The following is a 22583-nucleotide window of genomic DNA, read 5'->3' on the forward strand; positions in this document are numbered from 1 at the left end:
TGACATTATTTTGTGATAGGCATCAGCCGTGACCTCCGCAATAGCACCAAAATTTCTGAATCTTTGTTTATATGTATGTACCACTGTTGAGCTTTCAGGTGGTAAATCGTTTCTGTTAATAATGTGTGTAGTAGTGTAGTAGTGTGTAGTAGTGTAATAATATTTTTTTGAATATTTTATATTTTAATGAATGAAGCAAATGATACCAAAAAATTTAGTTTATTAATTGCAAGATTGCTCCAATTAATCACTTGTTAGTGATGTTATATACTTGATGTACTCATTCAAATAAAAATGCTTCAAAATATCAATATTCTTCCCCCAGTCTATATCCTTCACAATTTTCTTAACTGCAGTGTCGACAGTTGTCCATATTATCAGGTAGCAGTAGTCTCTAATTGTAATGTGGAGCTGTCCTTGAATTTGGTGATAATAATTATGTTCTTTGTTTACAATGAATTCTCCATCATGAAAGAACATAATATCACAATTTTCAAATTGTCACGTAAACTACTATTGCGAAGTGAATATGGACATTTCACCTCAATTACCCCATCACAGTCTATGAGTCCATCAGGCGTAGCTCCTAAAAATCCACATAATGTGCAGCCATAAACCTGTTTTCTTGCCAGTTAATCGCTCGAATGACTGTATACCATTGATCTCATTTTGTCGGCCCCACTAAATTTGTTTCACAAATTCTAAATCACATCCACCTAGAAATGAAAAAGTGCATTATTAATTTATGCATTCTTTTGGTGCAAATTGTGGATAAAAGAGATTGAAAACCCGAAATCACTCATTAAAAGATTTTCCACAATTTCCTTAATTTTGAAATATTCAAACATTTGATATGAAAAATGTGAAAATCTAAATCACAAAGGACACCTTACCTGAGATTGTTTTCATGAGAGATGGACTAAATCTTTGCCTCTGCACTGCCTTCAATACTTCACCAAAATTGGAAGTAGTTAGCCGATTCTTCCTACTTATAAACCATAACTGACTTTGTGCCTGACCTTTCGTTTTTTCAGCAACTTCAAGAATTTTGTCATCACTGATGGCAACCATGCTCTCAATATAAGCTATTTTATTGATACTGCCTCGATAATCATCCGACTGCAACAGGTCTTCTATGGATACAAGTAATGGTTCTTCTGATGCAGAATTTGGAGCCTCCTTCATAAGCCACAGTAGACCACAGTTATTACCAACCTTCTGTAGGTTGTCTTGGAAACTCTGAATTTGAGTAGGATGGGGGACGCTTCCTCCTAATGGATCAAACAACTCATCAGTGGTTATTTGGCAAGGATCTTCAACTTCATTTGCTCGAGGAACCCACATACATGGAACATCTGTTTTTGAAATGTTATAATGGGCATGTATCAACACACAAGCCATGTGGTGGCACATAAATTGTCCTCTAGGGCATGAGCACGAACAATGATCAATTTCGTAATTGAACTTGAAGAACACCTGTGGAAAAATATTTTAAGTACTTATTTATGAATTTTAAAGCAATATATAATTACCTCAACATCGTAAATTTCATTCTTCATGCTGGCCTTCACTTTTGCCTTGATAATTCGTAATCCGGGATCGAAATTGCACGTCTCCAGATGACCAGATGAGAGACTGTTCTCGCCGCGTTGAATGAATTTCATATCATCCTTAAAGTATTCATTGATAGCAGATAGCTTAATGATTCTCGAGGTCATGATTGATTGGTATTAACAAACACAAATCACAATAACAAACAATATCACAAAATGAGGTATGCAGACAATAAATTCAAGACTTAGCCTAGTTGCACACACAGCGATTTTGGACGGCCGATTTTATATCGGTCGTCCAAATTCCATTAGTGAACCACGTGTGGGAACGGGACCTTGCACATACGCCGACCACTGATCGGTGACGGTAAAATGCCGGTGAGAAACCGTCCAATACCGGCAATACCGGGATGTAGTGGCGTACGTGACTAAGTACACGTTTGTACAAGCACCGATTGTATACCATTGAACTCAAGAAGGAATTCTTTCTTGAGTTCAATGTTTTTTACCGACCATTTCAGTCGACTTTAGTTGGCTGATCGTTTGGACGGTAAAAATCCGGTAAGTGTGCTAGCAACTGCTACCGATAAAATATCGGCCGATTTTATTCCGGCCCGTCCAAAATCGGTGTGTGTGCAACTAGGCTAAGACTCAACTAACTTATTCTTAGCTCGGAGTAAACTGAAAGGACAAACAACATGAAACTTCAAACTTATATAACTTCTAAAACCATTATCGTGACGCGCAGCTGTAATAATCTCAGACATACGGTCATCTTTCGAAGATCAGAGGTTTCAATTTCAATTTAAGGACCTGAAAAAGTATATTGTGATGTAAAAACTACTTGGGAACACGTATTTACAATGACTGTACCCAATTTTTGATGTTTTTATACTAACATTTACCTCTAGCTAGTGATATTCCATCTCAATGTGTGATTCCTATGTAAAAAAATTTGAATATGGATCTCCCGCCAAGAGAGTGATTCTAACCTCACTAATATGGTCTATACCAGGGTTTCTTAACCTTTTTCTAGCTATGGACCCCTTTCAATATTTCGCAGAGCTCACGGACCCTTTCTGAAAAAATAAAAAGAACGAGATTTGGATTTTGCCAGATTTTATTATTTACGATTGTAGTTAATATACTAATAGCTAATGTGACGTTTGCTGTTGCTTATTCTTCATTATGACGTCAAATTGAGGAGCTCTTAGTTTTTATTGATACTAGAGTTGAAAACCCGGCCTCGCAGAGATAAGTCGTTGGAAACGGAATACTGACATAGCTTGTTGGGCAAGTCGAGGGTAAGCTGGAGCTAAATGACACCAAAAGTCGGCAAGGTTCTTTGCATCGAATTCCGCTCGCAACACTTCTTTTGATCTCAAATCAATGAGATCGTCTTTCACGAGGTCTTTATCGTCAATTTTTTCAAGGTCAATCAAAAATGGACTTCGCACCCATGTTTCCTGATTCAGTTCTTCAGGACAAAAATACCCTTCGAAAGCTGTTTGCAATGTACATCAGTTTCAAACTTAATGTTGAGACAGAATTGTCATGGACCCCCGACTTTTGTTAAATGGACCCCTTAGGGGTCTATGGACCACTGGTTAAGAAACCCTGGTCTATACGAATAAGCACTTCGATATAACTAATATAACGAAGTTGGTGCACGCATGTGTATCTGTCGAAATAGAGAATATTTCATCTGCGGACGGGCAAAGAATTACTTTGCGCGTGTATTTCTCAGTTTTGCGTAGTTGTCATCGCACCTGCTCAGACTAACAATTAAATATTATATATTATAAGTTTAATGTTAGCATACATTATAGTGTTTATTTCATTGTGTTACTACCTTTCAAGTTCAAGGCATTCTTGGTAAGTAGTAAAACAAATAAGAATACTTACTACATCTACTCGACGATTTGTTGATAAAGTTCAATAAAACAATTGAAGAAATAGAAAATATTCAATAGTAATAAAATCAAAAATTCTTGATTTACTATAAATATGACTTCTCTGGGTGCAATCTAAAACCAGCTACTTTTTACGCTCGTCGAAATTATCACATTAATAATTATTCGATTTTGATATCTCTCAAGGCAAATTTGAATAACAATCTTTTTGATTTAACTGAAAAAAGATAATTTAACTCTTATAAAAATTAAGATTAAAACTTCCTAAATTCAGTTTTTTCTTTTGGAGTGCACCGTCCTTTCAAATATAGTTTATAGTTAGACTTCACTTATCCGAATTTCGCTTTACAATAGTTGGGAAATATATTGATTGTTAAACCTTAGTTTCAAGCTTTGGTTGGCTGAAAAGTGGTTTTGTATTTGTACTTAAAACCAATATATTCGAAATCACAAGTCTTTTCCCATCTAAAAAATACTACTACTAAAAATACAACTCAACAAATACAAGAGTCTGAAGAAGTTGGCCCAAGTGCATCAGAAATGATAAATCCATGTTCGCATCTAATAAAAAGCACAGAAAATACAACAGAAACACTTGCTGTAATTCCAGACGTTTTGGAGTTCAAGGATGTTGCTTATTTAAAATTTAGCAACAATCTTCCCATAATATCAAACGAACTTCGAAAAGAAATGATTATTCGTGGATCTTGCACATTTCAAAACGAAGCCAGTTTAAATGCACCAACAACATCAACTAATCGTCTAATGCCAAAATCTTGGTTTTCTCGACGGGTCGGAAATGAAGAAGAAGGAATTGAATTTAACCGATCTTGGTTATTATATTCACCAAAAAATAATGCAGCGTACTGTTTTTGTTGCTTACTATTTATAACACCAAATGCCACTGCACAATCATTATTATTATTATTATTAAAAAAAAGAAAAGAGAGGAGGTTTACACCTATAGACTCTCATGAAATACAATAAAAAGAAAAAGAAATATATCAAATGCACGCAATAAGCTCTGAAGTCACAAAAAAAAACAAAATTAGTAGCTAAGTGCATCCAAACGGTTCTTGAAGGCATTCAGACTAGGAGCGCCAGCAATGTAGCCCGGTAGGGAGTTCCATCTGTCGAATATCCTGTTGGTCAAAAAATGCTGTCTGTGAATCGTGTGATACTTTTCGTGATAAAGTTTCAGCTGATGACCTCTAAGGTTGTTGGTATTAAGAGTATAAAGGTGCTGGAGGTCACAACCGAACAATCCATTCAGCGCTCTATATGTAATTATCAGGTCGCCACGCTCGCGACGTTCCATAAAGGTACGGAGACCGAAGAGGAGTAATCTTTCCTGATAAGTAGGCCGAACAACACCAAACGGCACTCGCGTTGCACTACGCTGAACTCGTTCGAGACGTTCACGATCACGCACTAATGTGGGCGCCCAGACAGGACCGGCGTACTCCAGGATAGGTCGCACATAGTTGTTGTATAGTATCTTTGCCGAACCTACCGAACACCGAGGAAATGCCTTCCGGATCAAGTATAGCACTCTCCTAGCCCTCGCGACAACCCCATCTATGTGAGCAGACCAAGATAAATCCGACGACACAATCACTCCGAGGTCGCTGTGCCGCTCGACAGCTTGAAGAGGAACATCATCGATGTAATAGCATCGCCGTGGATTGTTTCTTCCCAAATAAAACACCTTGCACTTCCCAACATTCAGGGGAAGAAGCCACTCACGACACCACTCAGCTATACGATTCAGATCCCTCTGAATCGTAGAAGAACGCGCCTCGGCAAATATCCTAAAGTCATCTGCGTAAGAGGAACAAGAAGACAAAAGAGCCAGTGGGAGATCAGCCACGTATATCAGAAAAAGCAGTGGCCCAAGAACAGAGCCCTGTGGGACACCACTCGTTACAGGCTCGTTCTGGAACAGTGATGCACCGACCCTAACCGCAAACCGGCGTTCACTCAGAAATGATTCGATCCAACCAAGTAACTCCCCCCTAATGCCGAAATGTTCCAGCTTGTGAAGAAGTCTCCTCCTGGGAACGCGATCGAATGCTCTTGAGAAATCCAAATATACCACATCAACAGGATTATTCGAATCGAGAGATTTAGTCCATGCATTCAGGGACTCAAGCAGGCACGTTATCACCGAGCAGCCCGGAACAAAACCGTGTTGACAGTCGGGTATCGTTTTGTTGGAGATCAAGAAAGGTAGCATGCGCGAGCAGATGACCTTTTCAGCAATCTTCGACACAATGGAAGTCAGACTGATAGGCCTATAGTTGGATGCTGAGTGTCTGTCTCCTGCCTTGAAGATAGGCGTTATTCTCGCCAAACGCCATGCCTTCGGCACCCGAGCCGAACTAAAAGAGGAACGGATGATCTCAGTCAGAGGCTTGGAAATCTGATCGGCGCAAGATTTTAAAAAAATGGCGGGAAGATCGTCGGGTCCAGGGGCGCTAGAGGGATCAAGCTGACTCAACAATCTTCCAACCTCCTCCTCAGTCACCTCGACACAGTCCAAAGAAGCAGCAGACCGAGCGGCCCCAACCTCCGGCACAACCCCAGGAGGCTCTCGAGTGAATGCCTCAGCAAAGCACTTAGCAAATACAGCAGCTACGTCATTGCGACAAAAATCATCAGGTGTTCTACGCAACGAAGGAATAGTGACCTTCGAATTAAGCATCGAGCGAACATGTTTGAAAAATTTTTTACGGTTCCTCGAGGAGGCAATCCGATCCTCATAACTTCTCCTGGCATCACCGAGGAGAGCAGACAAACGGTTGGAGCATCGGCGATGATTGTCGTAATCTTCCCTAGTTCTATGTCGTAGGTATCGCTGCCAAAGATTTCTTTTCGTACTGATAACACTCAGAATACGTTCATTTATCCAAGGTTTGGATGGATTCACTCTAGTGGTCCTTGTATGCGAACAAGATTTTATTTCATTGGAGAGTAGATTGTAAAATGAGTCTCACTTAGCGTCGACATCCTCACAACTAAGAGCCTCATTTGAGGTTAGGTTAGGTTAGATTAGTTCAAATTGTTACTATGGATGGGACTTGAACTGAAAAAAAAATTAAAAGGTCGTAAATTTTCTTCGAACAAGGAGATAATGAAGAAGAAACATTTTTTTTGAAAGGTCTAGAGACATTGCAGGTCCGCTGTAATAAATGTATCCAGGTTCAATTTTGAAGATGTAACCATCCTAGATCACGAACATTTCAGTGTTCTTTTAAGTGAAGTGATACATATAAGAAGAAACGACACAGTGAATTATAGAGAGGATACCAACAACTTGTGCTTTTTATGACTACATGATAACAAAAATAAGAATACCCAAGGGATAATAATGAAAAATTGTTTGTCTGCGCCTTTGTTTCGTGTTTGTCGCCTTTTATTTATTTGTCTCACACTGAAAGTTTGCTGGTTGGGATAAATCAGATAAGCCGAGACCGAATATGAGAATATCTGTCATCGGTAACAACGTATGTAATTCCTATTCGGTTTAATTGTTTTTATTACATTGACTGTCACACGTCGGACTGTTTATTTTTATTCTTTTGAAATATTAGTTTTATTAGTTGTATGATTAATAAATGCCTTCTTTTAAGCCTTGAGAAAGGATCAAAATAATTCCGAAACGTTTGCGAATTAATAAGTGATTGTTTCTCAACCTGTCCAAATTCCTGCGATATTTTACTTATTTCAAACATGGACGTGAATACTGCAGAATAAAGAACAAAGTTCTCTTGGAATCTCAACTCTTGGACACAAAGGTAGAGGGTTCTTCCAACAAACTTTCTTTTATTTCTCTTTAATCAATAACAATTATTTTTACCCTGAGTTATCGTAACATAGAACAATCGGAAATAGTGTACAAAATTGAATGCAGTGATTGTCCTAAGTGATACATAGGACAAACAAAACAATTACTACAGGAAAGAATCAGACAGCATGAAAATGATACAAAAAGATCAAACTCCACACAGAAAACAGCTCTCACGTTCAAACATACCTATTAATGTTAATAATATGTGTTCGATATCTATCAGCTTTGAGTATTCAACCCTTAATACTATATGCAATCAGCCACTTTTTTAGCAAACAGTGAAACAAGCCCTTAATGAATTAGCCCAAGGTTATTTTGACATTAAAGATGATTGCAATGTACTTTTCAAACCAAAGATGCTTTAATATTTCAGTTATTTCTTATCGCTTCTTGAATCGAAAGCATAATATCTAGAATATGCATAAGATAATAGTGTTCATGACTTCAATGAAGAGAAAGCCGCTACCTATACGCGTCTAATTTGTGCACAAGATACTCGATAAAAAAAATAATTGAAGATAGTACCGTATTGAATATCAAAATAAGCAAAGGAAAAACTATTGATTCAAAGGTTAAACTCTTGACTTGAAGCCAATCTTGATAAGGCTCATCTCCAGAATAGAATGACATGATTCGTTTTTTGATGCCATGTTGATCAAAGTGGAAAAATAAACGGTTGAGGCTTTTTACTATAGGATTTCCTTTCAGCAGATTAGATCCCAATTGAGTCCTCATAACAGGAGGCATAAGTTTTAATATTAAACTTTTGCCTCTTTTATCTTTATAAGCCTTTTCTCTATAAGTTAGTACATTTTCAGTTATTATTGTAGCCAAATCTTTTCGAGTGACTAGTCGGTTTGTACAACTCGCTGTAAAATCACATAGAATAAAGTGCTTTTCGAAATAGTCTAGCATAAAATCGTTTCCGGAAAAATACGACTTCGTTAATTCATAAAACGGTGATCCTATTGTCAAGTTATTGTCGATAATATCTGCGATATTTTCAATGGACTTTTCGAAGTTCAAACCGGTGAGTAGAAAAGGAAAGCCGGCCTTCACAGTGGCAGATAATAGAAATGATAGGAAAAATGAGAAAGAAGTTATCATTACTTGGGCGACATAAAAATTTTTGATATCTACGGGTTGTTCAACAGAAAGTTTCATGAGTGTCCAACTTTCACGAAAAATTCGCGCTTCCCCAAGTAAAATTTTATCTGTTATTAACCGAATAAGAAGTACTGATATCCAACTGACACCCCAGTACATCCAAACTTCCTTAGAAAGTATCCTGAAAACATATTTCCATCGAGGTAACTCTTCCGGAGATGGTACGATCCAGAATCGATATGTATGGAAATAAGGATAGACGAAATCCATGTCCAAATAACTCTCTTCGCAAAGAAGGATATCAGCCACTCTGTCATACAAAATATCTCTACCAAAATTAACGTGTCCGGGTCCTGGATAATCCAATTCCTTAAATATGGCAGTGATGTTCAGTAGTCTTAGAACTCCGTCGAAGAGTTCGATCTCATACCCTTTTTTTTCACAATCAAAACAAATTTCGAATGGCGGGTAAAATACTACCCCCAGCGAAACAGCCGTATCAGTCCAGATCTTTGGTATTTTATCTTCGAAAAAATCAATATCTCCCATCAAGGAAATAAGATTTTTGCACGTCATGATTTGTTTCCAATCCATATCTGTTTTCCAAATATTCCTGCTTTTGTATGGAAAATAGGTGAAGATTTTCCACGATGTCGTGTTCAGAAATATAACATTTACTATAAAATTTGTCGCTAAAAAATAAGTTAGTTTGAGCGGAAGCGTTGATCCGTAGAGAATATATTTCGCTCTTGGGTTAAAAAGATTATGTCTGTAGAATACCTGCGAAAAATTGACCAGAGTATTTTCGTCAGAGTAGATCAAGTATATATCTGGTTTTTGTGATTTATTGATGTTGGTTAACTCCTTTGAGTATATTCTGTACGTGGGATAGGATAATTCTTGATCATAATTAATAGCAAATATTTTCCAGTCTTTTCTACTCATTGTTGAGGTAAGGATGTTATTCAAACATAGAAATAAATTGAGCGTAGTAGAATCAATAGTGGGTATCATTTTTCTAATGAAATTTTAGGAGCACCAATATTCTCTCTGAATTGCAGTTATCAACTGCCCCTTATTTTCTTCAGAATATAATCCATAGTAGTAAAGCCATTAAAATCGTTTGTGTGAAACGTTATTCATGCATGTCAGTCGTGAAAATATTAATGCATTTTTTTACGTGTTACATAAAGAGACATATAGGTGAAAAATTATTACAATGCAAGCTTTTTTTGAGAACTAACATATTCTTTATTAGATACTAGCTGACCCGGCAAACCTAGTTTTGCCTTTTAAATTATTTCTAGGGTAGATAATAATAACTATCTCATCGTGATTGCTCGATTGGTCGTAAGAAAAAGGAATGCCTTTTTTTCTGTTCTGTACAATTTTTTTTTGGGAATATTTTGTTATATAAACCTTGCCTTACAATAATGAACACAACAAAAAAAGAATTGTCCAATTTGGTGTGATCGTTTGAACAATAAAGCATTTTGAAGTAAACCATAGATCCTCTTATATTAATATATATATAATAAGAAAAAATATTTTCGTGCTTTCGTCTGAATGCATACATGAAGGATAAAAGGAAGTTAGGCGATTAAATAGATTTGTCAAATCATGTACGAGCGGAAAAGGAATTAATTATAAGAAAAAATGAAGTTATCACTGATTTACATCAAGAACCAACATCATCGGGAAGGATTCTAAATTACAAATCTTGTCGATCGCGATACTAAAGAACATTAAACGAAAGATTATAACTCTATTTGAAAAATCCCACCAAGGAGAAGACCGACCAAGACAAACATGATATAACTATTACTCTCTTGGCCCCTCGAATCTCTGGCCCCTCACTTTCTCCCTCGGAACCACGGGCTTGGCACAGTTTGTAGCGATACGTCGGAGAGGGTATGACTTACTTGGCCCTCCAGTATCCCCGGATCCGGAGGAGACCCAAGGAGTACCATTAATGTCTGACAGATACCACAACCTTGCTGCGCAATCTCCGAGGGACCAGGACCAACGGTCTGCTATAAATATGTCGTATTTGTTTACGAACAAGACCTTCCGAAGGCCTTCGTGGGCAAAAAAAAAAGGCGTTCCAGGATGGAGCCAAGAAGGACGAGAGACTATAAACCAGTATCATGGCTTACACTGACCGTGATATAACCATATTTGAGAAGTTCACATCGTGTTCTGAAGGAAAACTACTGAATCCAGGTTCCACCCTGGAAACATGGGGATTCATTCATCTGAAACTCGACAACAGTCGTATGTACGTGAGAGGTGAACATCAAAGTTGTCTTGAAAAATGGGATACCTACATTGATTCAAAGAGAAGAAATGATCATGAGAAGACAATAATCATTATCAATGAGAATAAATCAATTCTCTTGCTACATACCCCTTTCCATGTGAGAAAATCTAGAGAGGTCTGAAAATCTATGTAAATCACAAAATATCATCGAGTGGTCTCGTGTGAAAATCTCAGTTGAGCAGTACTACTTAGGATTATAAATATGTTTGAAGATTTTGAAATTATCTTGTACTGGACTCATTTCATCAGAATGAAAAGAACATGAAAATGGTAAAATTAATGATTTTGAAAAGACTGTGAGTACGTACATTATCTTGTGAGTTGAACAAATTAGATCCAGAATTGAATGAGAAGACTTGAAAGAATATTACTTTGATGAGATGATCAGTGAAAGAGGTGTTACAATAATCTTAATGAGATCACGAGAAGTTATTTCAACTGAGTTAACGAAGAAAATGAATGAAAATGGCTCTATTGGAAACTGGACCATCTGACATTTTGTAGAGAGGGGGCTGCGTTGTCGATTTTTTTATTTCTGATCTCTCAGCCAAAGAGATTAAATCTTTCGCTCCCTTATATTCTAACCCTGTACAACATGAAGAGCTCGATAAAACACTCGAGGCAAGCTGCTCTATCTTTCGTTCTCAAAACAAATATAACAAAAAATTTTTTTCACACCGAATGTCATTGCTGTTGCTTGTCATCACAACCATATCATAGCCAAAGATTATAGAGCAGAAAGAGGGGAAACGAAGCGACTAAAGTGATGTGAGCGCCATCTGTGTTCCAAATGTGTTTTTAAGGCCCTAACTGGTTGAAATTTTAATTCGAGGGACATATGAAATTTTGCGAGATGTCAGTCATATGGCCATTTTGATCAAACAGGTTTTGAATGTTTTGATTCTCATATCCATAGACAACCTCGTATCGCCTTTTGTTTTTCGAGTCTGTTCTAGTTGCTGATTATTGAAATTTTTGTGCAATTTCTTGGCGAAAACCTCAGAATATCGTTCGAAAATTACTGTATGGTGAAGAACTGCGGATCAAATAAAACGAATTTCACTAAGGAAAATGAGAATGTGAGTATTAAAACTGGTAACATGTGACTCGGTCATTCATTGATTTTTATTTTCAGTGCTACGAAGTGGATAAAATTTTCATGGCGTAAAGGCCTGCAAACACCTCTGACTACACTATGTGCAATGAACATTTTACTGCAAGTCGATTGAGAACTGTTCATCCAGGGGAAATTACTTTTATACGTCCATACAAAGATTCTCAATTGCCTTCAATATATTCAGAAATGCAAAAATTTTATGGATTTCGATTTGGGAATCGGGTGACTGCCAAATTGTTGTTTGGAAAGTCAAAGTTTTATGAAACCTTCTATGAGTGTTTTGTTTATTCGTCAATCAATTTGTATAGGTATTGTGTCATAAAGAGACCATACCTTGAAGAAATCATAAAAAAGCATGAAGAAATTATACTGACGGGCTTGAATACAGGTCTTGTATACCGTATACCTCTGTAAGGTTTTTTAATTGTGGTTCTGCAAATTTTGTAAATAATATGTAAGTAACCGAAATGTGTATCCTATGACGGTAAATTGAATATTGATTCATATAATTTCTGATATAAATTGTATAAATTCAACTCAGTTTATTAATTCAAAACGTTTTGAATGATATGGTACAAGAGCTTAGGGAAAAAACCTCAGTAAAAAAACCCTTTCTCCCCGTGAGTGTAGCTGTTCTTCTTGGTTTCTCTGACGAAATATGAAAGTTTGGTTAATATATACATCATCATTAATGCTTTCCACAGATCACTCATATTCTATGTTTTTGTATTTAATCATGAACATGTTTTGTATTTGGTACAAAAAACTTGCTGTTATAATACTAAAGTTTGCTGCTGTTGCCTTTCAAAAACCGAACTTGAATAGGGGGATGAAATAACAGCCATGAATACTGGCTTGAATTATTAGATTCATAACCCTGAATAGCCAAAAATTGACTTGAGTCAGTACCTATATCCTCATTATAAAAGAGATCGAAGAGGGGGCAGTATGATTTCTGACATCTTTGGCATCCCAAATTCTCCTCGTCATTGTATCGTCCTCCATTCTATTCAAGTGTCCCCACCATTCCAATTGTCTCCTCTCAATAAATTTTTCCAAAGATTCCACTTGCAAATCCTGTCTAATTAATTCATTCCTTATCCTGTCTCTTCTAGTCACTCCCATTACTCTCCTTAAGTACTTCATTTCCATAGCCTGCAATCTTGAATTTCTCTCAAGTTCAGGTTCCATATTTCACATCCGTAAGTCAAAGTTGGTCTGTAGATCGATTTATATTGAGCTTTGTTGACTTTGATACTTCTCTCTTATTTATAATGCCTGACCTCATGGCGTATCTATATTACATAGAGAAGGATATGTTATTTCTTGTTGAATTTAATTATTCATTATTAAGATTCTTGTTTTATTGTTACATAGTCTTCGTGTTCCTTAATTGTTGTATACAGATATGGTTTACAATGAATACGTTGAATTTTCTCTACTGTTTCTTTTGTTCTCAAACATATAAAAGAGGCCAGGCACATTTTAAAAGATTGAATGAATGAATATGTTCCTTATCTTAACTTCCGAAAAATATTGATTCGCGAAACAACCGAAATGAAAACATAAACGTCAAACGACCCTCTAACGTCAGATATTATTGATTTTTCCAATGGAAACAGCTCATTCTCATAGAAAAAAGCATTGGAAGCAGTTTCTCTGAAATGTAAAGGAATATGTTCCCATACTTCTGGGGCCCGATTCTCGAATGTGTAGAAATTAGATCCTATAGGAACATGATCCCATGATTTCAGTTCCCATAGGAAACCATAATTTGACGTGACACCTATTCTCGAATCCAATGGAATAGTTTTTCCTAGATGATTGACGGAATGAAGTTTGTCGATGATAGTGTCCTGTGCTTTACCGAATGCTCCAATAAAAAAGATGTAATAATTTACATTGGAGCATTCGGTAAAGCACAGGACACTGTTGGTAACATGTTTTGTGGTAATCAATTTCCAATTTTGTGGTTATTTTGTGTCAAAGATAATCTTTGAATTTGTGCATAATTTCAAATTTGCGAATAAATAATGGATAATAACGAAAGTAAAAGTATTCAAAGAGGAGGAAATATCTCCAAGGAGCAGAAGAAACTCCTCATTGATATAATGGAGGCCTCTGAGGATTTGAGAAAAGGAAAATTTCATCCTCTTTTCACTTACAAAGATTCACAAAATCAATGGAAAAATATTGAAGAGAGGTTGAACTCAATTCGGGGAGCAAAAAAGGACTGGATTCATTGGCGAAGGGCAAGTACTTATAATTATATATTTCTTCTTAAGTCAGCAACAAGTTTTCAGATTATGTAGTTTGATGAAAGCTGTATTATTCACTTCTTTTTTCCCGTTTTCTCGCCTTTTTTTTCCAGATATAATTGCGAGATGGATATACGAACAGAAGAATTTTCAAAGGAATGATGTCGTTTTATTACGAAAGGGTTATTCTGTAAACAAATTTAACATCACAACACCCCTCACATGGATGCAGGGTTTTTTATTTTTTTTTCCCGAGCTCTTGTATCATACTCTATACATATTATTCACTCTTACTTTGCAGTGTTCTGCTTCTTTTTTTGTTCAGATATTATTTCGTGATTTATTCTGTAAACAAATTTGTCATCACTACACTACTCACAGGGAGGTAGGGTTTTTACAGAGATTTTTTCCTAAGCTCTTGTCTCATATGCCTGATTGTATGGTACCCTGTTTCAATATCCTCTGCTGAAACTAGTACAGATGCTATATTGTTTGATATTGAAAAACTAGAATTATATATGTAAGTGCAAAATTATCTCATAAGTCTGTGCTCATCCCTGTCTTGATTCCATCTAGACTTGGTAGGATCTCAAAAAAAGTGTGAAGAGGAAGAATAGCGATATGAAAAAATATATACAGTCTACTGGAGGAGGGACACCAAGCGATATTAAACTTACGGAAGAAGATGAAAGCCTCCTTCAGATATTAGAGAGAACTGCTCTAGAAGAGGATGAAACTATTGCAGAATCTGGAGTGGTTTTTGTGAGTTCAATGTCAGACATGGTATGAAGATGTGATATTTCCATTTTCTGAATTATAATGTGTTTTCAGTTAGAAGAAGACAACAATTATGGTGAAGTGATAACAGCCGAAAGTTCACTAGATAAAATTGAGAATACAGAACACCCCGAAGGGATCCAAATTCCTTCAAGGAATGTAAACGACTAGAATAGACAGAGAAAAGACAACACAGCGCTTAGTGAATTCCCAGAAGGCGTCTGATAGGTTGAGCAAAATTGCAGAAGAAAAAGTTGCAATGAAAAAAGAATACTATGAAAAAAAAACTTGAATTCCTTAGGGAGAATGCAGAAGTTGGAAAGAGAATTGCTTCAGCATTAGAGAGCATGGCTCAATCAATGAGTACGACTTCGAATGTTCATCGTTTTGATTTCAATGAAGGAAATTAAATTTAATAGATTCTTGTTTTTTTGTTACATATTTAGTCTTTGAGTTCCTTAATTGTTGTCTACAGATTTTTGTTAATATAAGTTTTATTTTTTATATTATTTGTTTTTGTTCTGAAACATATGAAATAATATTTCAGGATACATAGTAAAATAATCATAAAATTTGATGAGAATTTATTCAATATAAAACTTATATATTGAAATAACTTCTGATAATGTTCCTTTGTACATTGTTCAGCATTTTGTGTGTTATTATCTAGTGGTAATAACACATATGGTGGTAATATTTTCTTTATGTTGCATAGGTCCATAAATACCTAAATCTCCATTTTCAAAATCCAAACCATCCGGATTTGGAATGTTGTTTTCCAAACAAATATTGTGTAAAACTACACGGGCATTTATTATTTTTGCACAAACATTTGGTGCATAATGTAAAACCCTATGCTTCAACAAACATCTAAAACGCATTTTCAGTAAACCATTGCACCTTTCAATAGTACATCTGGCTTTTTTAAAAGCCTTGTTGTATCGGAATTCTGGTGTATCTGGCGAGGAATCTTGAAGTGGAGTTAACAACCAAGGCCTTAGGGAATATCCCGAGTCTCCTTCAGAGAACAATTATTAATAATTGATATTATTGGCAACTGAATCAAAATCATATTTAATTTATACCAATGAGGAAGAAGTCTGGATGAGCATCACTTATATGCCTTACAGCATCCTGTACCCTTGAGCTATTCCAAATGTGACAGTCATGGCTACTTCCTGAGAATTTAGAGTAAACATTGGTGATTTTCATTTTAGCATGACATATCTTGAAATATACATAGTTCAAATAATACTATAGGGTTTAATTATATTTCCACTGATATGATACATACCAGCTGAACATTAGTCGAATGGTAATTTTTCCTATTGATATATATTTTCGGGATATGATGTATCGTTTCTCGGTGGGGGGTAAATTGCTACATGGGTGCAATGCATCCTATTATTCCAGGGAATCCGAATGAATGATAGAATCTGTATTAATTATATTGATTAGTGCAAATATGCAGATCTCCGAACATGAGGAATGCCATCAGTATCATGAGAAAAAAAGGGCAAAAGAAATACTATAGCCTAGTGTTATTACAGCTGATTATTCAATATTCAACTGAACTGGACTGGGCTCCGTAATCTGTATATAATATTATGAACATTCTATAACACGAATCTACAAAAAAATTTTCGTTTTTTGTCCTAACGTTTATACTAGGATTTTCCGGTTAATTAAGCACAAAAACGAAAAGAAAATACCTTTTTTTGGTATAAAGTTTGCTTTTGTGATAGTTATAGTATTAATACTCACTCTTCACTTTTTAATAATTTTTAATAATTCAAAATGACCGCGCGATGAGAGTGGGGTGTTTACGTTTACAAGGTGCCGCTAGAGGGCACTCGAGTCATAAACAAGGATCAGGTGTTGTTTACAAGCCCAGACAATCTTCAAATGTCGCCAAGTGTAAATACGATGCTGATGCATTTAGTTTTATATGTGGTCGTTTTGTTGTGATTCGTGACGTGAAATACGAATTAAAGACATCTCACGTTCCCTCTGAAGCCTATGAAGCATATTTTGACTTTCTAGTTTGAAATCAAGACAAGCCATGGGCTCCACTATGTTGCTTGTAGTTATTGTAAATGACATCGTTGAATCAGTCTCCTAAACGCAGAAGCAAACTTTTTCATGTCATATATTTTTTTTTCGTCTAATTAGTATCTGAACTATCGAAATTTTATGCTTTGCAGTCAAAGTCAAATTTGGTGTTGACCCGTGTAATTTATCACCTGTAATAAAATTTGCTCGCACTGAGCATTTCTTCTTTCCCCTTCTTTCTCATGAAAATCCCTATGTTCGGTATCATATTTTCGTAATCTGTATAGGAAGGAGTGAAACTAATACTCAGCAAGCAAGAGAGTACTAACTCATGTCGAATATTTCGCAGTTCATGAATAGTTTGTGGAAATGTAACCCACTGATTAAAAATGGGGCGTTCATTAAGAGCGTCTGTCACTTCCCCCACCCAACGACTCGCAGAAGATTGACTTATGCCGAAATACAAATTTTGCCCAACTGAAGTCTGGTAACTTCCGCTTGCATGAAAATTAAGAGCAACCAAGACCTGAAAAAATTGAACATTCAATATTGCAATATTTGATTTTGTGAACCAAAGATTGAAACCTTAAGCTCCTTAGTCAGTGCGGAATTTCTGGAAGGTGCTTTCAAGAATGGATCCAACATGTCTATTAAATTTCTACTAACAACTTTTGACAACCGAAACACTTTAATGAAGAGATCTTCCGACATACATTCGAAAGGGTCCCTTCTAGTTATGAACCTTCTTCTAGGCCTTCTTGTTGAAGTGAAGTGTTAATTAAAATTAGGTATATATTTAGAAGTCTACAGTCACATTATTGTTAAAAATGTTTTGACTGTCAGAAAATATAGAAGTGTTGTCAATGAAGTTATTTCAAGAAAAGTCACGCTTTTTCCTTCGTAAGAGTACCTATAAGAATCACTAATTCTACTTCAATAGGTTATGGGCGCAGACGCTTTGAATGGTGTGTTTCTCCTATTCTGAAGAATCATTCAATTAATAGAGAAAAGATTATGGAATTTGCGAAACATATAAATCCGCTAACAAGTGAAGCAGATTGGCCGGTTTGGAAGCGTAAAATTCGTGATTTACTAGATTATCATGAAGGTGCATTAGATTGTATTGATCAGAAGTTGAAGAAGCCTGGTGAGTTGAAGACTGAAGCAACCAAAGAGGAAGAAAGGGAGAACTTTACTTAACAAACAGTGACCGATTTTGACGGTAATTTTTTTATATATGCAGTTTTTCATGAAAAATCGATTGGTACCAGTCTCAACTTCGGCAAGCTCTCAGTTTAGGAGATATGAATTTTTGAAAATTTGTTTATTTTCCATATATTTTGACAACTCGATTGAATATTTCTAGGTTATGTTAAGGAATATAGAATAAAATTCAATTTGTTGTAATGTTTCTATGGTTCATTGCCTACCCTAACCTTTCGATTTCCATCGATCTCTCATAATCTATACTGATTGTTTTGAGACGACGCAGTCGAGAATTTAATTGAATTTGAATTTTCAAAACGATGGAGAGAAGGTGGAGTTACTTTAACTTGCCCAGGATGGCTCAGGAAGCCGTGACGATAATGAGAGATTGTGGATTATTGCCACAATCTCTTAATTGTCCGATTCATCGGAGAAGAGCCATGACGCTTTACAACGATGGGAGTTGTGGGAAATTCCGGTGCACCAAAAATAGATGCGGAAAATCTTTATCTGGTGCTACCGGATCCTTTTTTGCCGAGTGCAAATTGGAGATGCACGTTGTGTTTGCGTAAGTTTTTACTTTTTTCCTTCTTTCGATATTGGTTGATTGAAATTATATCATTACAGCTTGATGTATTTCTTCACGGATGATATGCCTTATGAGAGGGTGATGCATCATATTGGAGTTCTGAAAAATTCTTCTGACCCCAATGAGAAGATCAGTTCTAGCACCATAGCGGCATGGTATGGTTTTGCAATAATAAATTAATTTTATTGTAAATTCTTTAACCTTATTTCAAAAATTAGAAAAAAAGGGCAATCAAGTGATTCAATGGGCGATATCTGTTAAATAAGTATGTACTCATGAATTTGAATGCTATGCAGGTATAAATACTGCAGAGAAATGGCTGTCGATCATTTCTCTGAAATGATAGAGAACCTTCCACCTATTGGAGGACCAGGACACATTGAATAGACTTTCGTCTATTTGGACATAGGAAATATAATAGGGGCAGAGTTTTGAAGGGCCATTGGGTGCTGATGGACTCCAGTACCGACGATGTGAGGATGGTCGTGGTGGAGCAGAGGGACACCGAAACTCTCCAGAATGAGATCAAAAAATATGTCTCTCCAGGCACAGAGATCCACACGGATTCTTGGAGAGCTTATAATGGCCTGTCGACGTTACCTGATTACAATTACATCCATAAAAGGGTAAACCACAGCGACCCAGAACATAGGTTTGTTGGTAAGTTCACACATCTGCAATTTGAGTACTACTTTTTTTTAATTATATAACAATATTCAGTGATGAGGCTCAATTCACCAGAGATGGTGTGTTCAATATTCATAACTCGCACAAAACTAATCCACGCAGTATAAGACAGAAAAATTCACAACAAAAATTTTCAGTAAATGTTTGGTGTGCTGTGATAAACAAACATTTGATAGGGCCTCATTTTCTTGACGGTCGCCTTGCAAGTGCGATTTATCTAGATTGATTACAAAATATTTTACCCGGCATGCTGCAAGGCATAAATATTAGAGGAATTTATTTCCAGCATGATGGAGCTGGACCTCATTTTGGCTTGGAAGTGAGAGGGTACCTCGACACTACCTATCCAAATAGGTGGATAGGTCGAGGAGGACCTATTCCATGGCCTCCTCGATCTCCAGATTTCAACCCGCTAGATTATTTTTTATGGAGAATATTGAAGGATATGGTATATTCTGAAGAAATCCAGTCAAGAGAACACCTGATGAACAGAATAATCAACTGTTGCGATATGTTGAGTTTAAGAAATAATGGCGATATGATTCGGAAGGCTGTATTCAATTTGAAAATTCGGCAAGAGAAATGTATACAAGCTAATGGTTTTCATTTCGAACCACTTTTGAAATAACGTTGACTCAGCAATTCATTCGTTCCTATTTTTATTTTTATTAGGTTCTCTTTACTGTATTTTAGTTTTTTTCATTTGTTATTGTTTCGTTATTGAAGTGCCTATTGAAGCTCTGAACTTTTTTGTAAATTTTCTACTAATACTTTCGCATTTTATATTCAAACATGAGATTTTCAGTTCTCTTCAAGGTGAAATATTCAATTTTTCGAACTTTATCCAAATTCAAAAATTCATAACAAAATAATTGTTGATGTGACAACTTTGAGTGATACCAAAAATTTAAGCATAATTTAGCTTCTTCCTAGAAAGCAAATCAATCATTTGTAATTCGAAATACAAAGTGTTTTTTTACCCTGAACACTTTAAATGAAGATTAATGAGTCCGCCCCTGGAATAATGGAATAATTGATATCTTTCTAACTCAACCCTAGCATTTGCCAATAACCTCCCAAGTTTCAATAATATCCGTCAATAAGTTTGGATTTTATGATGGTCTAAGTATTTCCATGATGGTGATTTTCAGTAATGTATTAGGAATTGCAATAGGAAAACTCGGTTAGAGAGACAAACCTCTGTTAATTTTGGAGAAGAAGGACCTCATTGGAAGACTTGTGCAGTACTTACAACCATACTTCTCGGTTTGCCAGGGTTTTTTACTATTTCCATGCTTTACTTCATTGGTACAAGAACCTGGAGAAGAAGTTATCGGACAACTCAGTGATCTTGTTTTCGGAACTGCCCTCATCTCTGCAACTATGCCAAACACCGTAAGAGAAAACAGAAAAGATAGTCATATTCAAACAATCACATAACAAAATGTTGATGTATTCTCGAAATGGTTTTCTCAGTGGAATATGAAATTACGCGTTATGCCGTGTCTTTCATCACTCCACCTACCCAAGAACCTTGTCTCAAAACACTCAAAACTTACTAGACAACATTAGGGTAATTATATGCACCCCCGTTGAACAAGCAGAACCACTTTTGAAGTTTGGATTTTTTTCGGCCATAATTTTAGGCTCCCCAATTTTGGAGGAATTGGGGGTTCTCCTAGCTTAACGTTAAACTCTCCATGTATCTTGGGCACAACATAATATTGGCCGAGGTAGATAGGGTGTGTTGTACCCAGTGAACTAATAACCCATGGGAGGAGTGTAGAGAGAGACCCACGGGAATGTTTGTAGGATAGAAGATAATCAGCTGATTCGGGGCAAAACATAGGCAGAAGTTCTCTGTAGTCTATACGTGAATCGGTTAGTTTTTTTGTTTTATTTGTACTCATTTTTCTGCGAAATTTTTGTGAAATAAACATTTACCTCTGATTCTTCAGGATGGTAAAGTCGTGTTCGGCATATAATTGTACGCAAAGGTACAGAAAAGACAGTGGGATTTCATTTTTCTCGTGAGTACTAATAAATCTGATCTCTAATCTTTATACCTAATAGTTGTTGAATAATTATTATCATATAAATATAAAAAATTCTGTAGGTTTCCCGGTGATTCAAAACTGAGATCCCTATGGGTCTTAGCCATGAAAAAGGAAAATTTTGAGCCAACAAATTCTTCTCTGTTATGTAGTAACCACTCTCTTGAAAGTGACAATTCGGCCAAATCGAACGGAGAGAAGGTTCAATTCCCTCAATTTTTGAATTTCCTGATCACTTGATGAAGAAAACACCCAAACCAAGGAAAATCAGAAAAAGATTAGCCGAGAAGGAGATTCAAGCAGAATCTACTTCTGAAGAGAAAAAGCTTAAGCTGGATCTTTTATCAACTAGGTGGTTACTTGGTTTAAATAGTGCAGTATTTTGATATTCAGATTTGATATATTTTCAGTTCTGGAAATTACTTGGAGCCTGTGAATATCGATACCAGAAGGATTGCTCTGAAAAATCTCAGATTCCAAAGAAAACAATAAGGTATTTTTCTGATCCTAGGGTTCATTCAGTTGCTTCAAATAATTATTTTGCAGGAGGAGGTATTATTTTGGGGATGTGAAATGTTCTGCTCTGAAAACAGCTGAAGCCAAAATGGTTTGTAATATTGCCAATAGGAGTATTGAGAAAATTAGGAAAGAAAATAATAAATTAAGAAAAAAAACATAAATTGCATAGCAGGGTGACTAAGTTGAAAGAACTGGTATTGCATTTGAAAACTTCCAAAAATGTCTCTCAAAATTGTTATGACATAATGCAGGTAAAAGTAAAAGACAAGTATGAACTGGAGGCCTATAAAGAATCATTGACTAATGCAGATTAACCCTTTCGCTACCTGCGTACACAAATGTGTACAGCGTTTTGAATGCTGTTGTAACGCTAACCAAGAATGATTTAATCGATCTGCTCCCAACGTACACATTTGGGTATGCATTCAGCATGACGGGGTAATCTACAGTGCCATTTGAACCGGCCATTCATAAACGGAACTTGAATCTTCACAGACATTTTCGGTTAAAGGTTAGGGCGTGTTACATAGATCACTACGGACAATTTACTTTGCATGTGAGATAGCTCCTATGTAGTTGTA

General features: G+C 36.1%; 1 protein-coding gene across 1 annotated transcript; it reads right to left on the minus strand.

The window, feature by feature from the left end:
* Positions 1-686: 686 nt before the first annotated feature.
* On the minus strand, positions 687-2686 carry LOC123320554. Its single transcript, XM_044907904.1, has 3 exons — positions 2205-2686; positions 1533-1784; positions 687-1476 (listed from the first exon to the last, which is right to left on the minus strand). Exons 2-3 carry the CDS (start codon positions 1716-1718, stop codon positions 871-873), a joined length of 792 nt encoding a protein of 263 aa, XP_044763839.1. The 5' UTR covers positions 1719-1784; positions 2205-2686; the 3' UTR covers positions 687-870.
* Between the last annotated feature and the right edge of the window lie 19897 nt (positions 2687-22583).

Source organism: Coccinella septempunctata, chromosome 1, assembly GCF_907165205.1.
Source record: "Coccinella septempunctata chromosome 1, icCocSept1.1, whole genome shotgun sequence".
Taxonomy (NCBI): domain Eukaryota; kingdom Metazoa; phylum Arthropoda; class Insecta; order Coleoptera; family Coccinellidae; genus Coccinella; species Coccinella septempunctata.